General features: G+C 42.3%; 1 protein-coding gene and 1 long non-coding RNA gene across 7 annotated transcripts in view; one reads left to right on the top strand and one right to left on the bottom strand.

The window, feature by feature from the left end:
• The window catches only part of LOC143174191 (uncharacterized), a 57,180-nt gene that overhangs the window by 20,063 nt on the left and 16,036 nt on the right, over nt 1–21,081 (bottom strand). The gene's annotated exons all lie outside the window — the stretch shown is intronic.
• Nucleotides 4,666–20,079, top strand: LOC116430000 (sodium channel protein Nach-like). Of its 6 annotated transcripts, none has more exons than XM_076364415.1 (13): nt 4,670–4,767; nt 5,555–5,821; nt 6,422–6,661; nt 6,924–7,066; nt 8,378–8,441; nt 9,965–10,133; nt 10,517–10,662; nt 11,377–11,509; nt 12,549–12,831; nt 15,948–16,001; nt 16,645–16,813; nt 16,881–16,987; nt 18,889–20,079. In XM_076364415.1, exons 3-13 carry the CDS (start codon nt 6,465–6,467, stop codon nt 19,119–19,121), a joined length of 1,698 nt encoding a protein of 565 aa, XP_076220530.1. In that variant the 5' UTR covers nt 4,670–4,767; nt 5,555–5,821; nt 6,422–6,464; the 3' UTR covers nt 19,122–20,079. The 6 variants fall into 6 exon arrangements, with proteins under 6 accessions (XP_076220531.1, XP_076220528.1, XP_076220533.1 ...); XM_076364414.1 differs by having other exon boundaries at nt 4,715–4,767; nt 5,292–5,821; XM_076364416.1 differs by having other exon boundaries at nt 4,666–5,821; nt 6,435–6,661.

Here is a 21,081-nt window from a genome sequence, read left to right as displayed (position 1 = left end):
CCCCTGTCGACGTGCACCGCGGTTTAGGCTCGTCGACGTTGGAGATTTCAGCAGAGGCTGTTCAAGTTCGAGTAATTTTTGAGAGAAAGAGAAGAGATTGATCTGGAGTTGTTTGGAATTTTAGTCGTTTAGAGTTGAAATTCTGGTAGGTTTCGAGTTGACGAGGTTCATGGTGGGCTGATTTTCGAGTGATGATGCTGCAACTTAATACCGATGCCGGTTTCGAACGTGAAACTAACGAATTTAGTTGGTGAACTAAGGGAACCTGATGCTAATGACTTATTCTTTGAGGAACATTAATATTAACGACCTGAATTTAGGGAAGTGTGATACCGCTGAATGAATTCTGGATGAAACCTGATACTAATTATCCAGTTTTCAAGGTAACTTGATAACAAGATTCTAGATAAGACCTGATATTGTGAAAATATAATATCTGCAGTCTAAAATAGAGAGATCTGATAGTGGAATGACTATACTAGGTAAAGGTTGATATTAACGTCTCGATTTCCGAGGAAACCTGATAACCTGATCGAATAGAACAACAGACAACATGAAGCCACGTTTCAACTGTCTTTCAACTCGCCGAGAATCATGCCCGCTCCGATATGATTGAAATTTACGCAACCTCCGCCGGCGACGATAAATTAAGCGGAATAACGTCGTTGATCGTCGGCGCGCGCAAAGGCCGCTTCTCGGCTGAATTGTGGCGGGAATAAAAGTCAACGTCCGCGATCATAATTGCGGCTACGTCGGACGTTTAATGTTTCGCGGTAGAATTATCGCGATAATCTTTTGCCCGGGAGAAATACGCTACGCTGAAAGCTGTGAAAGGGGCGTCCTTGGGTCAACGGGGTATCGCAAATCAAGCGGCTCGCAAATCACCGGAAGTGAGGAAACGCCTGTGCCAACGAAAAGAGAGCAAACGCCATAATGTCGCGGAAAATGCGGAGCTCGCGCGATGCACCGCGCTGTGATTTAGCGCAGCGCTGCGCGACAGCGTTACGACGCTCGATTGCGGCGGATTTACGCTGCTGGCAGCTGAATTGCACGTGTCAGATGTTTCCAAGCTGTTTTTTTCGTACGAATTTCATCGAGGAGCGAGCACTCGTTGCAGATGATCATTAGATTTCAAGAGGAAGATCCGTCGGAGGGGTTTAATTCGATCGTCAGTGCTAGATCGTAAAAAATTCATTGATCAACAAGATTCTTGAGTTTGAAATTGATGAAACTAGTGTTAATTAAGCGTTAGACGTCGATTTCCTAATGTCCAAGCAGTTCCGAAGTTCCCGAATCTATTAGCTTAATTGTTTAGCTCGAATGGTTGATAAGAAGAAACACTCGCGATAACGCGCGAGTCTCGCGTGAATGTTATAATTAATTCTTTCGCGAGGTGTGCCTCATTAATATTTAATTCACAGCCGCGCCTCCAATCAATCGGAATCCATAAAAGTTCCCATTAATATTCAATGCGTAATCACGCTCTCGCGATACTTCAATTCCGATCTGAAACGGACTTCCCGATCTCGAATTTGCATTTTACCTTCTCGCGTGTCCCAATTCTCGAATATCCTTGTCGTTACCGGCCGACGTCTGTATTTAAGCTAACGACTTTTATTGAATATCGGTGAAACGATTCAAAGTTATCGCGGATTAAACAATCGCAAAATTCTCTTTTATCCATTATTATCTGTGTTCCTCGTTCCACACCATTATCCGAGATTCTTCATTTAGATTCTCATTATCGTAACTATCACTGGACCATTATATTATATCGAATACGCCATAAAGAACATTAGAAACCCTCAAAGCTGTATTTTCAACCCTTAAACCGCTCGAATTCACTATCAACGTTTATAAACCTCAGAATTTTCATTCTGGATCGTTCTCTAACGTCAATTAAACTATTAATTAAACAAAATTCTCGGCATCGTCACTGTCATTGAACCATCGTTCGCCAGCCAGTACACCATACGAAACATCAGTTTCTTTCAAAGTGGCAGCGTCAGCCGTCACACTCGAATTCGATCGCAATACGCATGGACCCCAGACAGGAAGAATATCGGCCGCGCGACCGGCACAGCGATTTCAATTAATATTTCATCGATGTCGCGTAAACAAGTTCCCCGATCGATCATCGTTCGAGTTCTGGCCCGATTCTACGGCGCCGCGACTCGATTGTCACGATGATTGCCGTTAATCACGGCTGGCACGCAGGTAAACGCAACGATGCTCGATCTCGCGTGGTCTAATTGATGGTGCCCGGTGCCGATCCGGTCACGGGTCATTTAATGAACCGCGGCCGGAACGGAAATCCATCTGTTCGATTCCGGCGCGCCGCGAACTTTCCCATTCAACGCCGCGGACGTCTCGGAGACGCGTCTGGGATCGGAAAGTTCGTTGAAACTTCGTCGCCTCCATTTTACTCGAGCCTCCGCCACCGGATTCGCCATCTTTGAAGTTTAAGGCGTTCAACGGCGCTGCGAAATTCGGCTATAACGATCCTCGAGGACAGTTGGGTCCCTTCAACGCATCGATTCTCTTCTTATTCTCAGTTTGATCTCTTTTCTGAATGTTCTAGGGAACTGAACCTCTATGTTCTTATCATTTTATTCTATGAAATCACTGCTCTGGATTGACAACCGAACGCGTCGCTTCGACGCTTATTTAAATTTTCGTATTCGGAACGCTACGTCGCGAACTAACGATCGAATTGCTCAAACGAGAGATCAGTGCGTAGTTTCCTTTTTACACTTATTTAAGCGATCGATATATAGCTTCATCCGTTGGTTTGCTATATTTCAAATGTTCCGAGATCTAAACGAACATCGGTTTCTCTAGAGACAATAAATCCACTGAACAATAAACGTCCCTGTATCCAGTGTTAACGAGTGAACGAAACAATTTGTAGTTTAACTAAAATTTATACTCCATTATTCTCCGGTACTCATCGCGCGCTGCGAACGCAGAGCGATCTATCGTTTAACGATAGAGCAGCAGTGAACGAACGAGACATCGAAGGGGAGAATATTAAAAGTACATTATACCGTAACGCGACATTCATTGCTGTTTAAACGCGGGCGAGACGTCAGCCCCGAAACGGCGACGTCTTAATTTCATCATCCACTTCAGCCGGAACGAATAAAAATTATTCCAAGATTTTTATTCCCGCGCAGTCCACCGCGAGCAACCTTCAACCTTTTACATCCGAGGCGGCCCGGCCAGGACTCTCAGGTGCACGGGCTTTATGCGGTAAAACTTTCCGCTGAAAGAGGTCCGAGCTGCTGGAAGATTTATCTAGCAGAACGTCCCGGCACAAAAGGTAAATATATAATTTTTTTAAAACGAGGAACCGTCTAAACGGCGCGGTGTTGAAGGAGCACCGCGGAAGAGGTCACCGATGAAAATGGAAACGAGAATGTTGCTCACCGTCGCGATAAATATTTATGTTGCCGCTCGTGAATATTGTATTACCGCATTGTAACATGCAAAAGATGGCGATCCACGCGCGCGATCGGATTCCCTGCGACGCAGGACCTAGATCAGCGAAGATTTGGCGATTTCGCGTCGACGTTCACCGGTATCGTGACGAGTTGCCCGACCGATAGACACCGGGAAACAGGCTGAACGATGGGATCTGCGTGTTAGCTAAAATTTTTATGCGAATTCGCGAGACCGAGCTACGCTGAAAGGTTCAAATGGGATTTGCATTATTACTCGTTCGCTTCGTGAAAGTTGGAGCTGCGTTGCGACTGTTTTTCCTGGAAGGTTTAAACGTGTATTGAAATGGAGGGAAGACGAAGGAAACGTTGATAATGCGTTGAAGCATTGGTTCATTATTTAGTAACAGTTTGAGTCGATTTTCATTCGTGAGTTACGGGAATACGCATTGCGATACTCTGAAGTTATAATTCTAGCGATTTATATAGACGAACACGTAGCTTTCTAGGAACAATGGAATGAAGTATAGAATACACGTAAATCTAGTGTGAAATTAGGATCAATGATGCTTTTAGTAACTGATCGTTGATCGACTGTATTGATCTTCGAACTTTCGTCTCACCAACCGAGACATTGGTAAATCTGAATTGGATTTTAACAGACGAATATAACAGATCTTCAGATAAAAAGCCTCTAATTCAGAGAACTATAATTCCTTTACTCAACATTTTATCCTCAACACACATTCCAAGCATTGAAAATCCATCAAGCGACCAATCGCCATACACTACTCTACAAGCCATCGCAAAGCAATACACAAACCAACACAGTGTCCACAAAAGTTCATAAGTCAATGTTATCATCGAAACAGCTGCTCGTGCAGGCCTCTATTGATCCTTGTCGATGAAACCGCTCTACGATGAGTTCATTGCAACCTTATTCCATCGAGTACAGTATCGTAGATCGTACTCGAAAGATCACATCTACCCGAGAACAAACACGTGCCGCGAACATCGGCGAACGTATACTTTCATGACCAACCGGAAAATCATTCTCGAAAGAGCCTCGTTGTAGATGAGGCGATAGACATCGATGGGGAAAAGATGTCGCAGATACGAGGCGCTCATTTCTCGGACATCAGGAACGCAGTCTGGCTGCGCGACGATCGATTTTTATGAGGCTGAATATAAACATTGTAGAGAGACACGCCGCAGTCATCGCGGATCCACCGAAAGCTGATAGTCGCGACTCGCGCAGCGGCCTCGGGAGACATTTCCAACAAATTCTTCACTGTTTGAATTTTCTTTTCATTCGTTGGCTCCGCTGGTACCTCGAGCTTCTATTATTTTATCATTGTCTCGTGTCATTATCTTCCTTCGTACTCGCATCTCGCGTATCATCGACTGTCCTTTACGAGAAATTTTTCTATTCATCTTGAAGCTTCTAAACTTAAGATTAATTCGCTACGATCTTCAAGTCCTCTTCGATCCAATCGAGTTCTCACTTTTTCCAATCATTTCGTTTGTTTACCTTCTCTCGATTCCATCGCGCTCTCATCTTGCCAAGAACACTATAATTCTTTAACACTTTTTTGTTTAGCAATTATTGATATTTTCGAAGCATTGAATATTCGAAATGATTTTGAAAATAAACAGTTCCACTTGAGTACTATAATGAATGTCTGAAGAAATTGAAAATAATCTACTGTTACAATTTTTATAGGAATTGCATATTAATCGTATTAAATGCTCGGTAGTTCTAGTGTTAAGGAGCAATGTCGCGTGATCTATAAATGATTTAATTACTCGAATACTAATAGACCAGTACATCGTTTCTTGTCTATTACTCAGACATTCAATAAGTTAACTTCGTCCGTTGAAAATTTTGAATACTTTAACGAATCCTCGTTCGCGAAGGGTTAAATTTCAAACACCATGTGAAAATAATTAGAACACGTGCCTCTACTGTTTCAACGATACTTGAAATCTGTCGATAAATCAAGGAGCGTAGTAAGTTTCAGAAATCGAGTCATCCGCTTCCACTGTTTCCTTTTATTTCCACTGCGCTCCGAGAAGAGAACGTTTCGTCGAAAAAATTCTGTCTCGTCCTGTAGGGTTTAAATTAATTCTACGGTCGGGGAAAGGACAGACGGCTGGCTCTCCCGAAGCGGATTATAGACGATCGCGTTTTAACTTGTCCCCCGTTCCCTCTTTTATCGGGATACGATTCCGCGGCGACCGCGCGCGAAAACAAATCGGCGGGCCGATCTTTCGTGCGGGTTTTGATTAAATTTTTAGCGGAATTCGATAGGAACCGTGTACCGCGGCGCTTGTTTTTTCCGGCACCGCTGAGGTTTTATATTCCGCACGGCTCTCGAAGGGTGAGTATTAATTTTGCGGGTTGTTGCCGGTGCGGGCGAGTTTGCTGGCGCTGTTGGGCTCGTCAGAGTTATTTGATTGTTTATATTTAATCTGGAGGTGAAATATTGGTATTAGAAGAATGGTACTTCGTTAGAGATGAAAACAGAGGAATAGTGTTCATTCAATTCAGTTTGCAAATTGATTATCTTCTAGATTTTGAGAAGGTTATTTTCTAATTTCTGAAATTCATTATCTTCCAGTTGTCGAGATGGTTATTTCCTAATTTCTTAAACTGATTATCTTCTAGTTATCGAGATAGTTATTTTCTAATTTCTTAAATTCATTATTTTCTAGATTTCGAGATGGTTATTTTCTAATTTCTTAAATTGATTATCTTTTAGTTGCCGAGACGTTTATTTTATAGATTTCTAAATTGATTATTCTCCAATTTTCGAAATGCTTATTTAATAGTTTCTTAAATCGATTACTCCTTAATTTTTAATCCCATCTTGCGTCTATAAGATTCGAACAGCATCGACACATTAAAATATAATTCTCCAAATTTGATTTATTCGCCTTCTACATGCAATTGCACCGCGTCGATCAATCTTTATCAACAGCCAGTGAACGCAGGGCAGTGACGAGGACGCAGGAGACGATGAAATGCGAATTTACAATGGAGACGAGGAATACAAAAGGAAACCGGCCTATCGCAGCCGGGTGTCAGTCGAGCCGCGGAAAAGAGAGAAGAGGTCGCATTTATGCAACATGCTGGTAAAATACATGAAACTGTACTGCAGGTACACGAAACTGGCCGGATTCAGGTACTTCGTCGAGGAGGACTCGTCGTGGTTCGACAGGTAATCTTCTTGACGTTCGAAACGGCGTTAAAACACAGAATTTTAATCTGTTGCGTGCAACGAGCTTCAACTAAACTTTTCTCACTATACAACGTAACCTGTGGATCGTTTATTGTGAACGTTTCACTAGACTGTATGGTAAATTTCAATTGATTTCATCCAATTCACGTGAAATCATTGAAACCGAACGGGAGTTTGTTAGGAAAAATTGCCAGTTTCCCTTGTTAAAGTAGACCTATCGAGATTGTCACTTTTGTTTTAGATTATTATGGACCCTGGTGTACGCGATGACCGTGCCAGCGTTGATCTACACGATCATCGAAGGCTACCAGGACATCATGGAGAATCCTTGCTTCAGCAGCATCGACGCGGAGTTAATTTCTGTCCAGAGTTTGGATTTCCCAGGTGAATCGAGTGTTTTATAATCGAATAAATAGAATCTCTGGTAGACGAATAACTTAAAAATATATTTTACGATTTGCTCTATATATTATAACTTTGTTATTATTACGTGTATACGGAGGACGTGATTTTATTATGTTAATACCCAGGATAGACGGTTCTTTCTCATTAATTAAGGAGCCTGGTTAGTAATACGTTAGGTTCGATTAAAATGTCACAGCGACACGACGAAAAAATGAGATGCAGACGAGAATACTCGAAACACGGAACTATATTGGTGAAAAAGTTGTCAGAGATCCTTCGGTCCTCGGACAGAACACTCGAAATTACTTCCAAACAATATTGATTCCCAATCGCGACGGAGATTGTACTTTCGAACTCAATGATCATTTAATTAGGCCCTCGACTACCGATGGCCACTTACTCCGCGGAACTTTCCTAATTAACCAGTTCGAAAACGGAGGGGAACGGGACGCGGCTGGATGTACACCGTGAAAATTCGCGCCGGGTTTCGGAAGATCGGTTTTAATGCCTTGCTAATTTCCAGTCGGGTTATTAAACGCGGGTAATTAACAGGGTGTCACTGTTATACGGGGATTAAGCTGGATTTACGTTGGTCCGGTGGCATCGGGATACGATGATCCGATCCAGGATTCGATGATATAATCAGTATTGTCGGTGCAATAAATTGTTTCAGTGATTAATCCGACCAACTCATTAGTTCTACAGTGTCTACTTCTTTCATCTTGCGTTTACCTTCATCATTGAGAAGAAGAGATTATGTTGACCATAGAATCTCGAAGTACCGTCATTTACATTTACAACTTGGTTCCTTTTTTCTAAGTAGAGGTGTGAATATTAGCTCTTAGAACTCCAGACTGTTTTGTAATCTATCAGCAACTGCAACTAATTTTTATAGTATTCCTAGCGAAAATGAGAAATGCTACAACATTTCTTCGATCTGTTATTTTCCTCGTTAGTACGAAATTTCGATGCGTGGAAAATCGAATAATTTTAGGGTAGTTACTTTGATTTATTGAAATATTTAATATTATAACTGGTGCAATATTGGAACCTATAGAGTTCAAAGGGTTAAAAGCTGGCAAATGAATCCTTGAGAAATTTCGTAGAGTGGAAACAGTTTTAATTTGATGCTTGTACATGATAATTCAATGATCAAGAATAATTGCCCTGTTTGAAAAAGAGTAGAAGAATGTCGAGATCGACTCACTTTCAAAGCTAATGTAAACGCACCGTTAAATGTTCGAAGTTACCGTTCTCTGATGTTCGCTAATGAGATTGTCTCTTTTCTAGGGGTGTCCATCTGCAGCATAAATCGAATCAACCGGAGTGCGGCGATGGAAATGGCGAACGAACTGTGAGGAACTATGTCGGCATTAAATGAACACCGTGTGTCGCGCTGTTCGCGAAGAGCGCACCGAACGCCGCCGGCGAAAAATTCGCGGTGTGGACGGCGCGGTCGGGGTGTCGGCCCATTGGACAACACCGAATTGCACTGCACGGATAATTTCGATTGCGGTTCACGTTGGCGTCGCGACCGCACCAGCACTTCGCGCGAGACTGCTGGTTCCCGGTTCCGCGGACGAAACACACCGCGTTACTTCGGACATTGTCATGGGCAACGTTTCAAGATTGACGTTACATTATGCGATAATGTAGTTGATTCTGCTGCAACTTTTGCTTAGGGAATTAGGCAGAAGTTACTTTCGATTTTTGAGAGTTTGCAAGTTTGATAGTTTGATAGTTTGATAGTTCGAAGGTTTGCAAATTTGAAACTTTGATAGATTCAAGGTTTGCAAGTTTGAAAATTTGAAGGTTTGAAAGTTCGAATGTTTGAAAGTTTGAAAGCTTGAAAGCTTGAAAGTTTGAAAGTTCGAACACCTGATAGTTTCAAAATTTAAAAACTTGGAAACTTGTAAACCTGAAAACTTGGCAACAAAACTATAAGAGCAGCTTCCAAAGAAGAAATCGTAATATTGTACTCAACTGGTAATCTGAACAGCTTAAGAAATCGAGTCTCCAGGATTCAGCATTCGACAACAATTATCGCATAATAATGACGAGCAATATTATTCAGGAGTATCTATAGAATCATGGCGATAACGCTCGCACTTAGCGGGCAAGCTTCCGCCAAGCCGATTGAAAGGGCGGGTGTCCATTAAACGCGAGAATCTATATAAGCCGCGCTAATTAGCCTGAAATCCGCGAGAACTTTCATTAACGTTCAGTCGGCGGGAATCTACTTCGGCCGGCGCTTTGGAAAAAGTCCACCCTCGTCCCCCATTAATATGCGGCGTACAATCGGGGCACTAATTAATTCTGCCGCGCGACATTAATATTGAAAGCCGCGGTTTCACTTAATCGGGACTCGCAACAACGCGGGTATAAATATTTCCCTCGTCCCTGTAATACCGCCGGAGTGAAACGAGTGCCGCGGTCCAATGGAATTCCTCGGTTTCCTTTTTTTCTTTTAATTTCATTCCCGACTAAAGTTTATTCGAAGCTTCGATCGCGTTCCACGAACAAATTTCATCGTTCCGCCGCGGCGCGCTCGCGAATTTTTTTCAGCAAAAAGACAAGAGAAACTGCACGCAACGTTATCTTCCGCTTTTTTTTTTTTATTCAAGCGTTCGCGTGTCGCTTTCATTTTTTCACGGATTTTATGCGGCCCGTTCTTTCCTCGTTTTGCTTTTATTTCAGTTCCCGCTCCCCTGTTTTTTCGTGTTTTCGTGTTCTCGCGTTTTTCTGTTCCTCTTTCCCCGCAACAACTGTTCCGCGTACGCTATTGAGCTTGAGAATCGCGTCGTATTTCGAAACGTCCCGGCGAACCGGTTTATTGGCGAGCTCCACGGGAAACACGGTTCACGGTCCCGCGATCAGCTTTCAGGCGAACGTCTCGCGCTTCTCGGTCGGGGAAATCTTTGACATGATCATGCAGCTCGGCGATCTATACGACTCCCACTTCATCAAACAGAATCGCTCCTACCGGATCGATCATTTCTTCGATCACCTGTACGGCAGCTACGATCTCGCCCAGATAATGAAACGTGTGAGTATCGCTGAAGCTGAACTAAATATGAATTAAATAATAATGAACTAAATATTAGCGCAGGTAACTCGATATTCGTATTTACCAAATTTCGTTTGAGATCTCCGTGGAAAGTTCTTTAGAGTTACAAAGCAAAACACTGGAAATATCGTATATTACATCGGTGTTTGTCTTTTATTAACGATAAATTATGACAAAGTAGCTTCGTGAGAAGTTACGAGACTATTTGCAAGCTTCTCTTCTCCTTTTTGTTTCACTGAATGGGAGCTGAACGCTTTCAGAGTCGATTTCAGCTGCAACAACGCAATGTTCCATTTTTTTTCTGTTTATGAGTGACTTTCTTCGCAAGAAAAAGTTTGTTAATAGGATATAAGTGATTTCAGTTGACACCGCAGTGCTCGAAGCTGCTCGCGAAGTGCAGGTTCCACGACGAGGAGAAGAATTGCTCGGAAATGTTCCAATTCCGAAAAACGCAAGACGGGTTTTGTTGCACTTTCAATTACGCGACCAAAGCAGACGACATAGATTTGTAAGTTCAACATACTATTTACGATTCGTACCTGTATCTTGTTTGAGTTTACATCTTACTAATTTTTCTTTCCTTAAAATGGTCTACTGAAATTCGCTCGTGCTGGAAGTTCAACAAATTATTTAATAATTAGCGTGTAACTTTTCTGAAAGCGTCAGAATGACGCCGTAGAATTCTCGAACAGGCGTGTTTCTGTAAATAATATATTTTCAGTGGCTCATACAGATTCGCAAGTGTCAAAGTAACCTGAACTTTACGCGAAACAAAGTTGTTAATATTTGCAAAGCAGCTTACCACGCCTGTTTTCAAACGGCCGTGCAGTTTTGATTTAAATGCAGAAAGTCTCGAGCATATTCGTCCCCTTTGAGTAGAAAATTCAGTTGTCCGGGCAGAGTACGTGACAATGTGATAACTGAACCTTCTGTTCCTTCAGTTTTCCTTCTCTTTCTCAGCCAAAATTATTCTATGAATAATAATGCGTGTTCCCAATACAGCTGCCACGATCGGACCGCGAATTTCACGTATTCGCCGCGTAAATAAATTCACCGGAATTTCATGTAGTAATCACAGTTGCCATTATAAAACTCATAACGACGGAAACCAATTTTCGTTCGAAAAAAACCAGTTTTCGTTTTACCAAATAATGGACGAAAACCTTCGGTCCAATTACCGTGTTCCGCAGTATCATACGCATATTTTGTTTAATTCCCACAGGCAAAATGGTGTGGATCACAGACTGGCCCCGTTGAAAGTTGAAAATCTGGGCGAAGATGGAGGAATGTCTGTTGTACTGAACACATTCTTGGATGAATACGCGTATCCTATTTTCCCTATTTCTGGTTTCAAGGTAAATTCAATTATTCACAGTAAAAATTCAAACATTGTCGACGCTCTTATTCAACGAATCTCCGAAATTTACTACACTGTTTTATTATATGTTCGAGAATTCTGCACACTTAAAATTTTGATGAATTTCAAGATACTCTTTCAAACCGATGTTTCGAATTTAAATTGTTTCGATGTTCTCGACATGTTGAATATCTTGAATATTTCAAATTCTCGCGTAAACCGTCACTCGTCCATTGGAAATGCTTGAACGAAAATCTCGGCCGCGATGCACCCGCGTTTAACGTGATCAATATTTCAACGGTCATTTACCATCAACACACTTCCCGCTATCAAAGATCCGAAATGGCCCGCTCTCAGCCGGAAAACTCGGAGCGCGGATGGAACGGCCGGAATCAGCGACATACGAAAATGTCCCCGGATAATTACGTTCTCGAAAAACTGCATCGCGCTCGGTTACAACGGGCGCGATTATCTTCCTTGGTAGCGGCCGCCGTATCATACAAATTGCACACGGTTATCCGGGGAATGTAGCACTGTGCTCGCGTAAAAGCGAAATCGCAGATGTTCCGTTGCCCGTCGAGATTATTCGACGCGTTGTTGTACGTAAATCTCGCCGAGGTTTCATTTATTCGTTCTCAGCTTTCGGAGGATCTTTCTTCGAAAGATGATCGATCGACCGATCATAATCTTCAAACTCACAGCTGAGAAATTAGTGTAAAATCACGTAAAATGAAAATCGATATCAATTTCTAAATACAAATCAACGACGCATTCGATAGCTCGAACGATCGTGTTACAACGAATATACTTCGTGACTCTGGAGTTACAACGACGTGAAACGTATCGATTCACTTAAACTTCGATGTACGCAAGTGTAAAGTCGATTGATTTTATTCGAGCGTTTATTCGCCAGCTTGTGATAAAACATTCAGTGACGATATTTATATATATCGGACCGCGAATAAGTAAGTCACGCAGATGATCGTGCGATGGAAAGCGAAATATAAAATTGAGAAACGCGACTACGGTTTCCGCAGGTGACGATATTCAACCCGCACGACTATCCGGACATGACCAGCGGCGGCGTGATCGAGATGTTCGTGTCCCCGCAGATGCAGAAGAACGTGGACATGGTAGCGATCGTTTCTTACAGCACGACCAACGTCATACCGTACGCGCTGCAGCACCGGCACTGCGTGTTCGCCGAAGAAATGGCGTCCGTGCGCGCCTCGTACACGTACAGCGATTGCATTGTGGACTGCAAGATCGCTGATATACTGCACCATTGCAGCTGTGTGCCATTCTATCTGCCTAACCGAGGTGAGAGTTCCCTTTATGAATTGCATATTGCTGGCTGAATCATTGTTCATTCGATTTGTAATATATTACCCTGAATTTCTACTATTACCTTTGCTATATTCATTAATTAACACCTGTTTCCTATTTCTGATTGTACGAGGTTTCATCTTGTATTATTCTACCGCTCTCTTTTTCCAATTTTCAGAGCTACTTCTCTATCTATATTCTCTCGATTGAATACACTTTGCTCTAAAAACAAGCTGTCTCATTTACCACGAGAAGTATTCGTTTCAACCAAGACGCATCATTCTATCAATCAACTTCCATTCATCCGTTAAATTGCCATCACTTCCCCGAGCATGTTCTCGCAACCATCATCCACCATCGAAGGCTTCCTACCCCACGAAGAAATGCAACAAGAAAGTGGAGCAAGTCGAGCGATACGTTTCCTTAGCCTCACCGTCGCAACTTGTAAAGATGATATTTCCTTCGGAGCGGTTCGGACAAGATAACAAATATTCTTCCCCATTTTGTTCTCCTGACCGCGGAGAACTCGTATCGAGCGATCCTTTCTCACAGTCATTCTTAACCATTTTTCGCCCACGACCCAAACAGAGATAAATTGGGTCTCTCCTAATTAATGAAGTATCAGGTAATTTTTTCATTTTCATCGTTAGTCACATTGAACTGTAACTGCAACTGTATCTTCAAACTTCATTGTTACCTCCTTGAAGCGAGCTTATTAATTCTTGTTAGACAAGTTAACTCCGTTTTTAATAAAACATACCTTAAAGTGCATCCTGACAAAGGATCTTCAATCTTTCACAGAGACGCACTCGTACCATTGCAAATACTCCCGAAGTAGCTGGTAGTTCATAATAAAAAGACTTCAGAGTTGCTGAAAGGTCATTCTAAAAATTTCTCGAAGTACAAAAGGTTGAACATAATAAACGACCATTTAAATAGACTTTGTTCTTAAATCGCTATTGTCTGTAAGTCTGAGGAATGGAACTGTAACTGCGATAACAGTTTAAATTGTAATTGTAAACCGTTCGTGACCCAGTGCAAACAACAGGCGATCCACGGGTCAAGAACTGATGCGGTCTATGCGACGAGCCACGATAACCAAGCCACAGAATCAATCCGGAAACTTTTGTATCTCAGCGGAAACTCGGCGTCACTCGTTCATTGTTATAATGAGGTAGCTTTAATCGAGGCTCACCGTTGACTCTCCGAACACAATACGCTAAATGTAGTCCACAACAGGACCGCCTGCCCGGCCAACTCCCCAAGAAACTTCTAAATTATTCGGGGAACGCCGGGCAACTATAAACCAGCGGCGCGCACCGCGGCCAAGTAGTTTCCTTCGAAGATAAGTTCCGGCGATGCAATAAAAACTGTTTAAACTGGCGCGGGTCACAAAATCCACTACCCCCGCCGCGGCGGAGGTCCTTGCGGCTCGATGATCCTTCGACTTGGAACGTATCGTGCTATTTTAACACTAGATTCACGGACCACATCGATTTGCCGTGTATTTAATTTTGTATACATTATTGCCGTTCAACGGTGGGAATTGTACGAGTCTGTGTTTCACTTGATCACTGTTAAACTTGTAATTTTCGAAACTGAATTGAACGAACATCGGTCTCTGTTAGTACTGGAGTTGCTGTATTATATTTCTGTTACTATAGAAATTGCTACATTCTCTATGGTTGTATAGATTACTATATTATACCTCTATTACTGTAGGAACTGTTATATTACATTTCTATTACTAGAGGTATTGCTATGTTACATCTCTAATGCTAGAGACTGCTATATTTTGCCTCTATTACTCTAGGAATTCTGTACTACGTCTTCTTCCTATATTACATCTCTATTCCTATAGAGATTGCTACATTATATCTCTACAGTTGTACAGACTACTACGTTATATCTCCATTGCCATAAGGTTAGCAATATTACATACCCATAGAGACCACTGAGACATCAACCTTATGGTTTAACTCTAAAAAGTACCATCAATATCAAAGGATCAACCTTCGTCTCGAGAGTTTCAAGTAACGAAATCTTGAAGCTGCAAAGTGATTATTAATATTACCATAATTTCTAACTTTTAATTAACAATATTCCCCACAGACAGACATATTTTTCTCGTCCCAGAAATTGCTCCCTTTAATTCAGTGGCCCGGCGCGATCCGCTTTAACGCTTTAAGCCGAGCCACAGCTAGACGACGTTAGAAGGCTCGCACTGCACTGCGGCACAGATTGCCGGTTCCTAGCTTCTAATCCTGGCCGAAGGGACAGTGCATTGTTCTTCATCTTCCGGAAATCCCCTGTATCGTCTGCTCCGTCGCGGTGAAAGCGTGGAACGAAAAAATATTTACTTGATCTTCTAGTATTCTTTATTGACTCACATTTCATTTCGTTTCATCGTTTATATTTTTAATTGTATCACTATCGCCGCTTAATAGATCGAGAAAACGTTGCCATCACAATTTCAACTTATGCTGTTTCTAACATAATCATTTGTACGCTCCATCTTTCGCCTCTTTCAGTTTCGTTCCCTTTCCCGTTGATACCGCTAACTGTCACGTGTAATCCTATTCTAAAGGATTTATGAGACTCCGTATCCTATTTCAGAAATAATTACTCTACGCTTTTACGTTCTTCCGTAAAGGGTTGAAGGGCCTTTCTGCTTATTAACGTCTCTTTCTTCTCTTTTAATCTCTCGCTGAGAAGTTTCGCTAAAAATTAACAAGCTGAACGCAACGTGGACCGTAGTAATAATGATGAATACGAAAGCGTTATGCATTGTTTTAAAATATTTCATCCGCCGGAATATGCCAGGATTATTGCCATCGTTCGGATTTTCCTTTGAAAGTTCAGCCCTCGAGGCATTCACGTCGCTCGGAGCCCTTTAGGTCCGTTTCTAATAACGAATCAACAACTCGGAGGCTGTTAAGAGCGCAAAGTGCCATTACCGAACTACGTACCATTCGGAACAATGAAAAATCCGATCGGGCATTCAAGATGCCCGGCGTTAAGTCAGAAACCATTTCACTTGTTGCTATTACGCTTAATTAAAATTACGCGCTGAATAATTCAAGCCTCTCCTCGCGATCCTCGCCTTTCAGAGTCCAAGAGGGTCTGCAACTTGGAAGACATACCGTGCCTGTTGCAGCACAAACGTAAGTGGCGTCGAAGTTTCTCCGCAGTTCGTTCCAATCTCATTAATAGACTGTGGATTTTTATAGAGTTCTCGGGAATTTTAAAGTGCGAAATGTTTAACCTTAGATTTACACAACACATCAGTGTAATGGAAGTTGATATCTACGATCATTATTTTGTAATTGTATCTTCTTTCGATTGCTGATTAAATTAGATCTATGTGAATGCTAATTTCAGATCTATGCGAATGAACTCCTAATTAGGAACAATGTAACGATGTATACAATGAACGTCCGTAAATCTAGTGTTAACCCTTTGAACTCTGTAGGCTCCAATATTGCTCCAGTTATAATATTAAATATTTCAATGAATCTTAAAGAAACTATCCTAAAATTATTAGATTTTCCACACATTCAAATTTTGTGAAGGAAGATAAAGATCGAAGAAATGTCATAGCATTTCTCATTTTCGCTAGGAATACTATAAAAATTAGTTGCTGATAGATTGCAAAACAACGTGGAGTGCTAAGAGTTAAAATATTCAAACTGTAATTCTTTTTATAATTCACACGTCTCTAACCGTACGATTGACAAATATAAATTTCCATAAATATCCACAGTCGGCTCGCGAAAGGACCAGCTACGATGAACGTTTCGATTTCAGATAGATGGTCCTCGGTGATACCGAACTCGGACCTGTACAACGACGGGATCGAAGAGTCAAGCAAGGTTCTGCACTGTCAGAATTGTTATCCGCTGTGCAACGACATGACCTACAACGCGAAGATGACGAACACTATCCTGTCGCCTGGCAGGCATCAAACGAAATTACTGTGAGTAGTCGACGTCGAACGCGGCCGGTTGCTTACCGAAAGATGATTGTGTTCGAACAATCCGAAGGAACGACGTCCACATCGAGAATCAGAGCGCTCTGAACGTGTTCTTCAGCAATTTTGGTACTATCAAGTTGAAGCAAGATGTGGTTTATCGATGGTACGAACTCCTCGGTGAGTAGAATGCTCCGCATCGAAAGCGGATTCCTTTTTGCGTTGCTCCTCGTTCGAGAAGAGCTCGAAGCTTGACGCAACGATCTCCGTTAAATAACGCTCACAGTATTTTAGTCAAGTTGTAACCCAATTAACGATTTTCCTGGTTAATCATTCTTTTATTTCATTGTTGATGCATCCAAAGATAAGGTTAATTTATAGTTCGGGGTGAATGAAGAAGTTAACGAAACTGTAAAATTGAAGATCCATTGAACTGAAATAGTGATCAGATCTTCGGGAATTTAAAAATGCTTCTAGTTACTAACACTAGATTTACTAACGTTTATTCTACTTTATTCTATTAGTTCTACAAAACCATGTGCACCTATAAAATCGCGAAAATTGTAGCTTCAGAATTAGAGTATTATTAGAAAGTAATCGACATAAAGACAAAAATCATATCATTCCCCTATTTCCTGCTCAAAAAAGGAAAGCTAAAAGTAATTCCAATTCGAACTGCTTCATTACCGAAAGGAACGTCGGATTACCAATTAGCCGAGTCGTAATTAGTAATAGAAATACCACGACCCAAGGGCGCGGCTTACAAGTTCCCCGGTAACGATGCGAGTGTTAATCCGTCGACGCTCCGCTCGCGCGAGCGAAGTTTCGGGAATTAACAATGCGCCGGTTGCGGATCACGCAACACGGTGTTCCTTAATTTCGCGGCGCGCGGAAAGTTGGGAGCCGAGCGGAGAGGTAATTTTAATCGGGGAAGCGATCGACGTCGTAAAAGTGGTGCCGAATAAAACGCTCGCGAGTTAAAGATCGCGATGCGGGGGATCCCGTTTCGCAACGTGGGATCCGTTGCATCGAGTTCCCGTAATCTGTCGGCCCTGAGCTTCCGGAGGGAATAAAAGCGCGCAGAACGGCATGCCACGGCTTGATCCATTATGGCACGGGCGCACTCGGCGCGGTACGCTGCGACGCGAACCCTGTAATGCGCTCCGGATAACGGGGTTACGACGGTTTTTTTCTTTATTCGGGACCGTGGACGCGCGATTCGATGCGATTGCCCGACCGTCCTTCGATCTCGAAGCGGTTCGGATTTTAGCCCGATTTCGGGAGCACGGGGATCTTGATCATTTTTGGGAAATGCACTGCCAGGTTTTATTTGTAGGGAATTGAGAGTATTGAGAGCGGATGTATTGAAAATAGTAGGAGACTTGAATGTTTGGTAGACATCGAAAGGTTTGGAGTCTGGAAGGTTTGAATGGTCTGAAAGATTTGGAAATGTTGGACGTCTCGAAGGTATTGAGAGTATTGAGAATTCTGGAAGCGTTGGAACCCTTGAACGTTCTAAACTAATTTTATGAACGACCATCTAACTTATTTCGTTTTGAATGAAAGGTTTGAACATATTGGAAGCGTGGAAAGTCTCGAAGGTACCGAAAGTATTCAGAATTCTGAGACTGTTGGAACCCTTGAACATTCTAAACTAATTCTATAAACAACTATCTAACTTATTTCGTTCTGAATGAAAGGTTTGAACATATTGGAAGCTTGGAAAGTCTTGTAGGTACCGAAAGTATTGAGAATTCTAAGACTGTTGGAACCCTGAAGAGCCCTAAACCAATTCTATAAACAATCATCTATCCCATCATCTAGCACATCATGTCCAACTTGCCGGAACACGCAACCGAATAAATGCATTCGCATTAAACCGCCGTTCCCATCGAACGATCAACGAGAATAATCAGTGTTCGAATACGGATCCGCTTCGCAGAGTAGCGCGGTGGATCGCGAAAATTCGGGAATACGGAATTAGAGGATCGTGGAAAGGTTCCCGGCGCCGTCGGGAAACAATATCGCTGAAATAGAGGGTGAATTGGCGAGACACGGAATGGGATTTTCGTATTTTCCAGGTGACGCCAGTGGCATCGGCGGCATCTTCGTCGGGTTTAGCCTCATCGCCGTCGTGGAGTTCGTTTACTTCGTCGGGCTTTTCGTGTTCGAGCTTTTAAAGGGGCCGGATTCGTCTGACGCCGCCGAGGACGAAAGTGGGCGTAAACGAGCGCCGATACAGGTGATTTATTGGGGCGAGCTGTACCCGAGAACGAGGCCGGCTCTGATGCCGAAGCGACGCGATAACTATTAGCGTACACACCTTCTCAGCGGAATAGAAAATTCAGACGTCATCCTGGCAGTAGCGTCGTTGCTCCGAGCAGCTTTCACCGCTAAACGACACGTTCTAATTAACCCTTTGCACTCGACTATTTTTCAGCATAGATGTTCGATACTTTTGTACGAGATACGAATGATGTTTGAAATAAATATTAAGTATAACGATTGTCTCGTGTGTATTGTAATATAAGTCAAATGGTGATTGACAGTCAATTCTAGAGTGCAAAGGGTTAAACTGACTTTATGGAGATAGATGAAATGGAAGGTAAATTTGAAATGGAAATGTATGCGAAACACAGTTGATAGTATTGTTAAAATATCGTATGTTATAAGATCCGAGTGCACCAAGTCTCATTCCAATTACTGATTGTTCCATTTGCTCGCAATCCCACGAACATTATCACACGCGAGGGAAAATAAAGGAAACCACTGAATCGAACTACACAGCTTCCCGAAATCACCGAAGAAGTCCCTTAATCATAGTTCTATAGCACTCGCAATCGCAGTTCGTTCAAATCGCAAAGCGTTGCAATCTCCTGAAACTTTACTTCAGCCGAAATCACGAAGTGGAAATAAATTAGGAGAAGGAAAGAAGTTTCGACGAATCGACGCGTATTTTCTACGAGATTTCGCTGGAGGATCTAATGGCTTAGACACTTAATGGCTGTGCCGAGGAATTCGGCTGAACGATCAGTTTTCATTTTCCTCGTTCTCACAGTTCTCTATTGGTTTTATTCCATAGTTCCTGATATTCTCGATCACTGATTTGCTGCTCGTCAATACGGTTACACGTAAACAATCGAAACTATAAAACTGTTTTACCTTCCTTGCTTAAATTGGCGCTAGACCTGTCGAGCATTTAACATCATTGATACGTGATCCCTATGAAAATTGTAACAATATTTTATCTTCAGTTTCTTCAGACATCCTAGTATCTACACGAAACAATTTATTTCCAAAATCATTTCGAATATTCAACGCTTCTCAGATATCAATAATTGCGAAAGAAATAAAACCAATCATTTTCAGTAGTACGGTAATTCCAGTGTTAATAGCACGCTCAACTTGTATTTGTAGCGTCGTTAACAGGCTTTTCACTCGTAATTCCATAGAGTGTGTAAACTTATGATTTTTTGTTGGGCTGTATTCACAACCGTCTTGAGTTGGACCAGCCTGGTGTACATCTTCCCGAGAAATTACACTGGTCGAGTCGCGTTTCTTTCTTCCAGGACTTAACGGAGGGGAATCCGACGATCTGCGAGTAATTGCCGCGCTATAAGCTTGCGAGCTTTCTAACAAGGATCCGGCGAAGGTTAGCTTAAAGCGTTAAAGCGGATCGAGCCGAATCCGCCGCGAAATCCGGCGGAAAGGTACCGTTGAGCCGGCGAAAAAATGTTCGACGGAAGATGTTCGTCCCGAACACGTGTTCCCAACTCGTCTTCGAGTCGTTCTGTTTCGGCAAGATCGTTTCCGCTTCCGCTGTACCGAACGAACTTTCCGCTGATTCTCTAATTTAACATTCTCACGCGATATCCGCGGAAATATTAAGGGAATTTCTGAAAAGTACCTCCTCGTTCGTTTGGTAAACGTTGCGAGACTTAATGAGTTCGCGAAATTTCATTTGTACCGCGAGATTAAATTATGTTTGTGTTATTTAATTAATATCTCGCTTTCACAGCTTTCGCCGGAAGAAGGTGCGGGGCGAATGAAACGGAAAATTAAATTGCACAATGCAACGAAATTGAATGTATAAATGCGACGGAATTTCTCATCGCGATTCGATGGATTTAGTAGCTTGTCCGGTGGCGATTGTTTATTGAAGACCCTGTAATGAGTACTTCAATTATTCATGGTATTACAACGTTGTCGCAGCATGTCTATTAATATCACGTATTCGCTTTAATTAAGAAGGCCGATCGATAGCGCTGCGTTAA

Source organism: Nomia melanderi, chromosome 2, assembly GCF_051020985.1.
Source record: "Nomia melanderi isolate GNS246 chromosome 2, iyNomMela1, whole genome shotgun sequence".
In the NCBI taxonomy this organism is placed as follows: Eukaryota; Metazoa; Arthropoda; class Insecta; order Hymenoptera; family Halictidae; genus Nomia; species Nomia melanderi.
Note: the sequence above shows the minus strand (reverse complement) of the source record. Positions and strands in the feature narration are given on the sequence as shown.

Coding starts and splice junctions, on each gene's coding strand:
- LOC116430000 (XM_076364416.1), top strand. CDS start 6,465: ATGCGAATTTACAATGGAGACGAGGAATACAAAAGGAAACCGGCCTAT. Junction 7,067..8,377: donor CCAGAGTTTGGATTTCCCAG/GTGAATCGAGTG, acceptor TCTCTTTTCTAG/GGGTGTCCATCTGCAGCATA. Junction 16,814..16,880: donor AGGCATCAAACGAAATTACT/GTGAGTAGTCGA, acceptor AACAATCCGAAG/GAACGACGTCCACATCGAGA.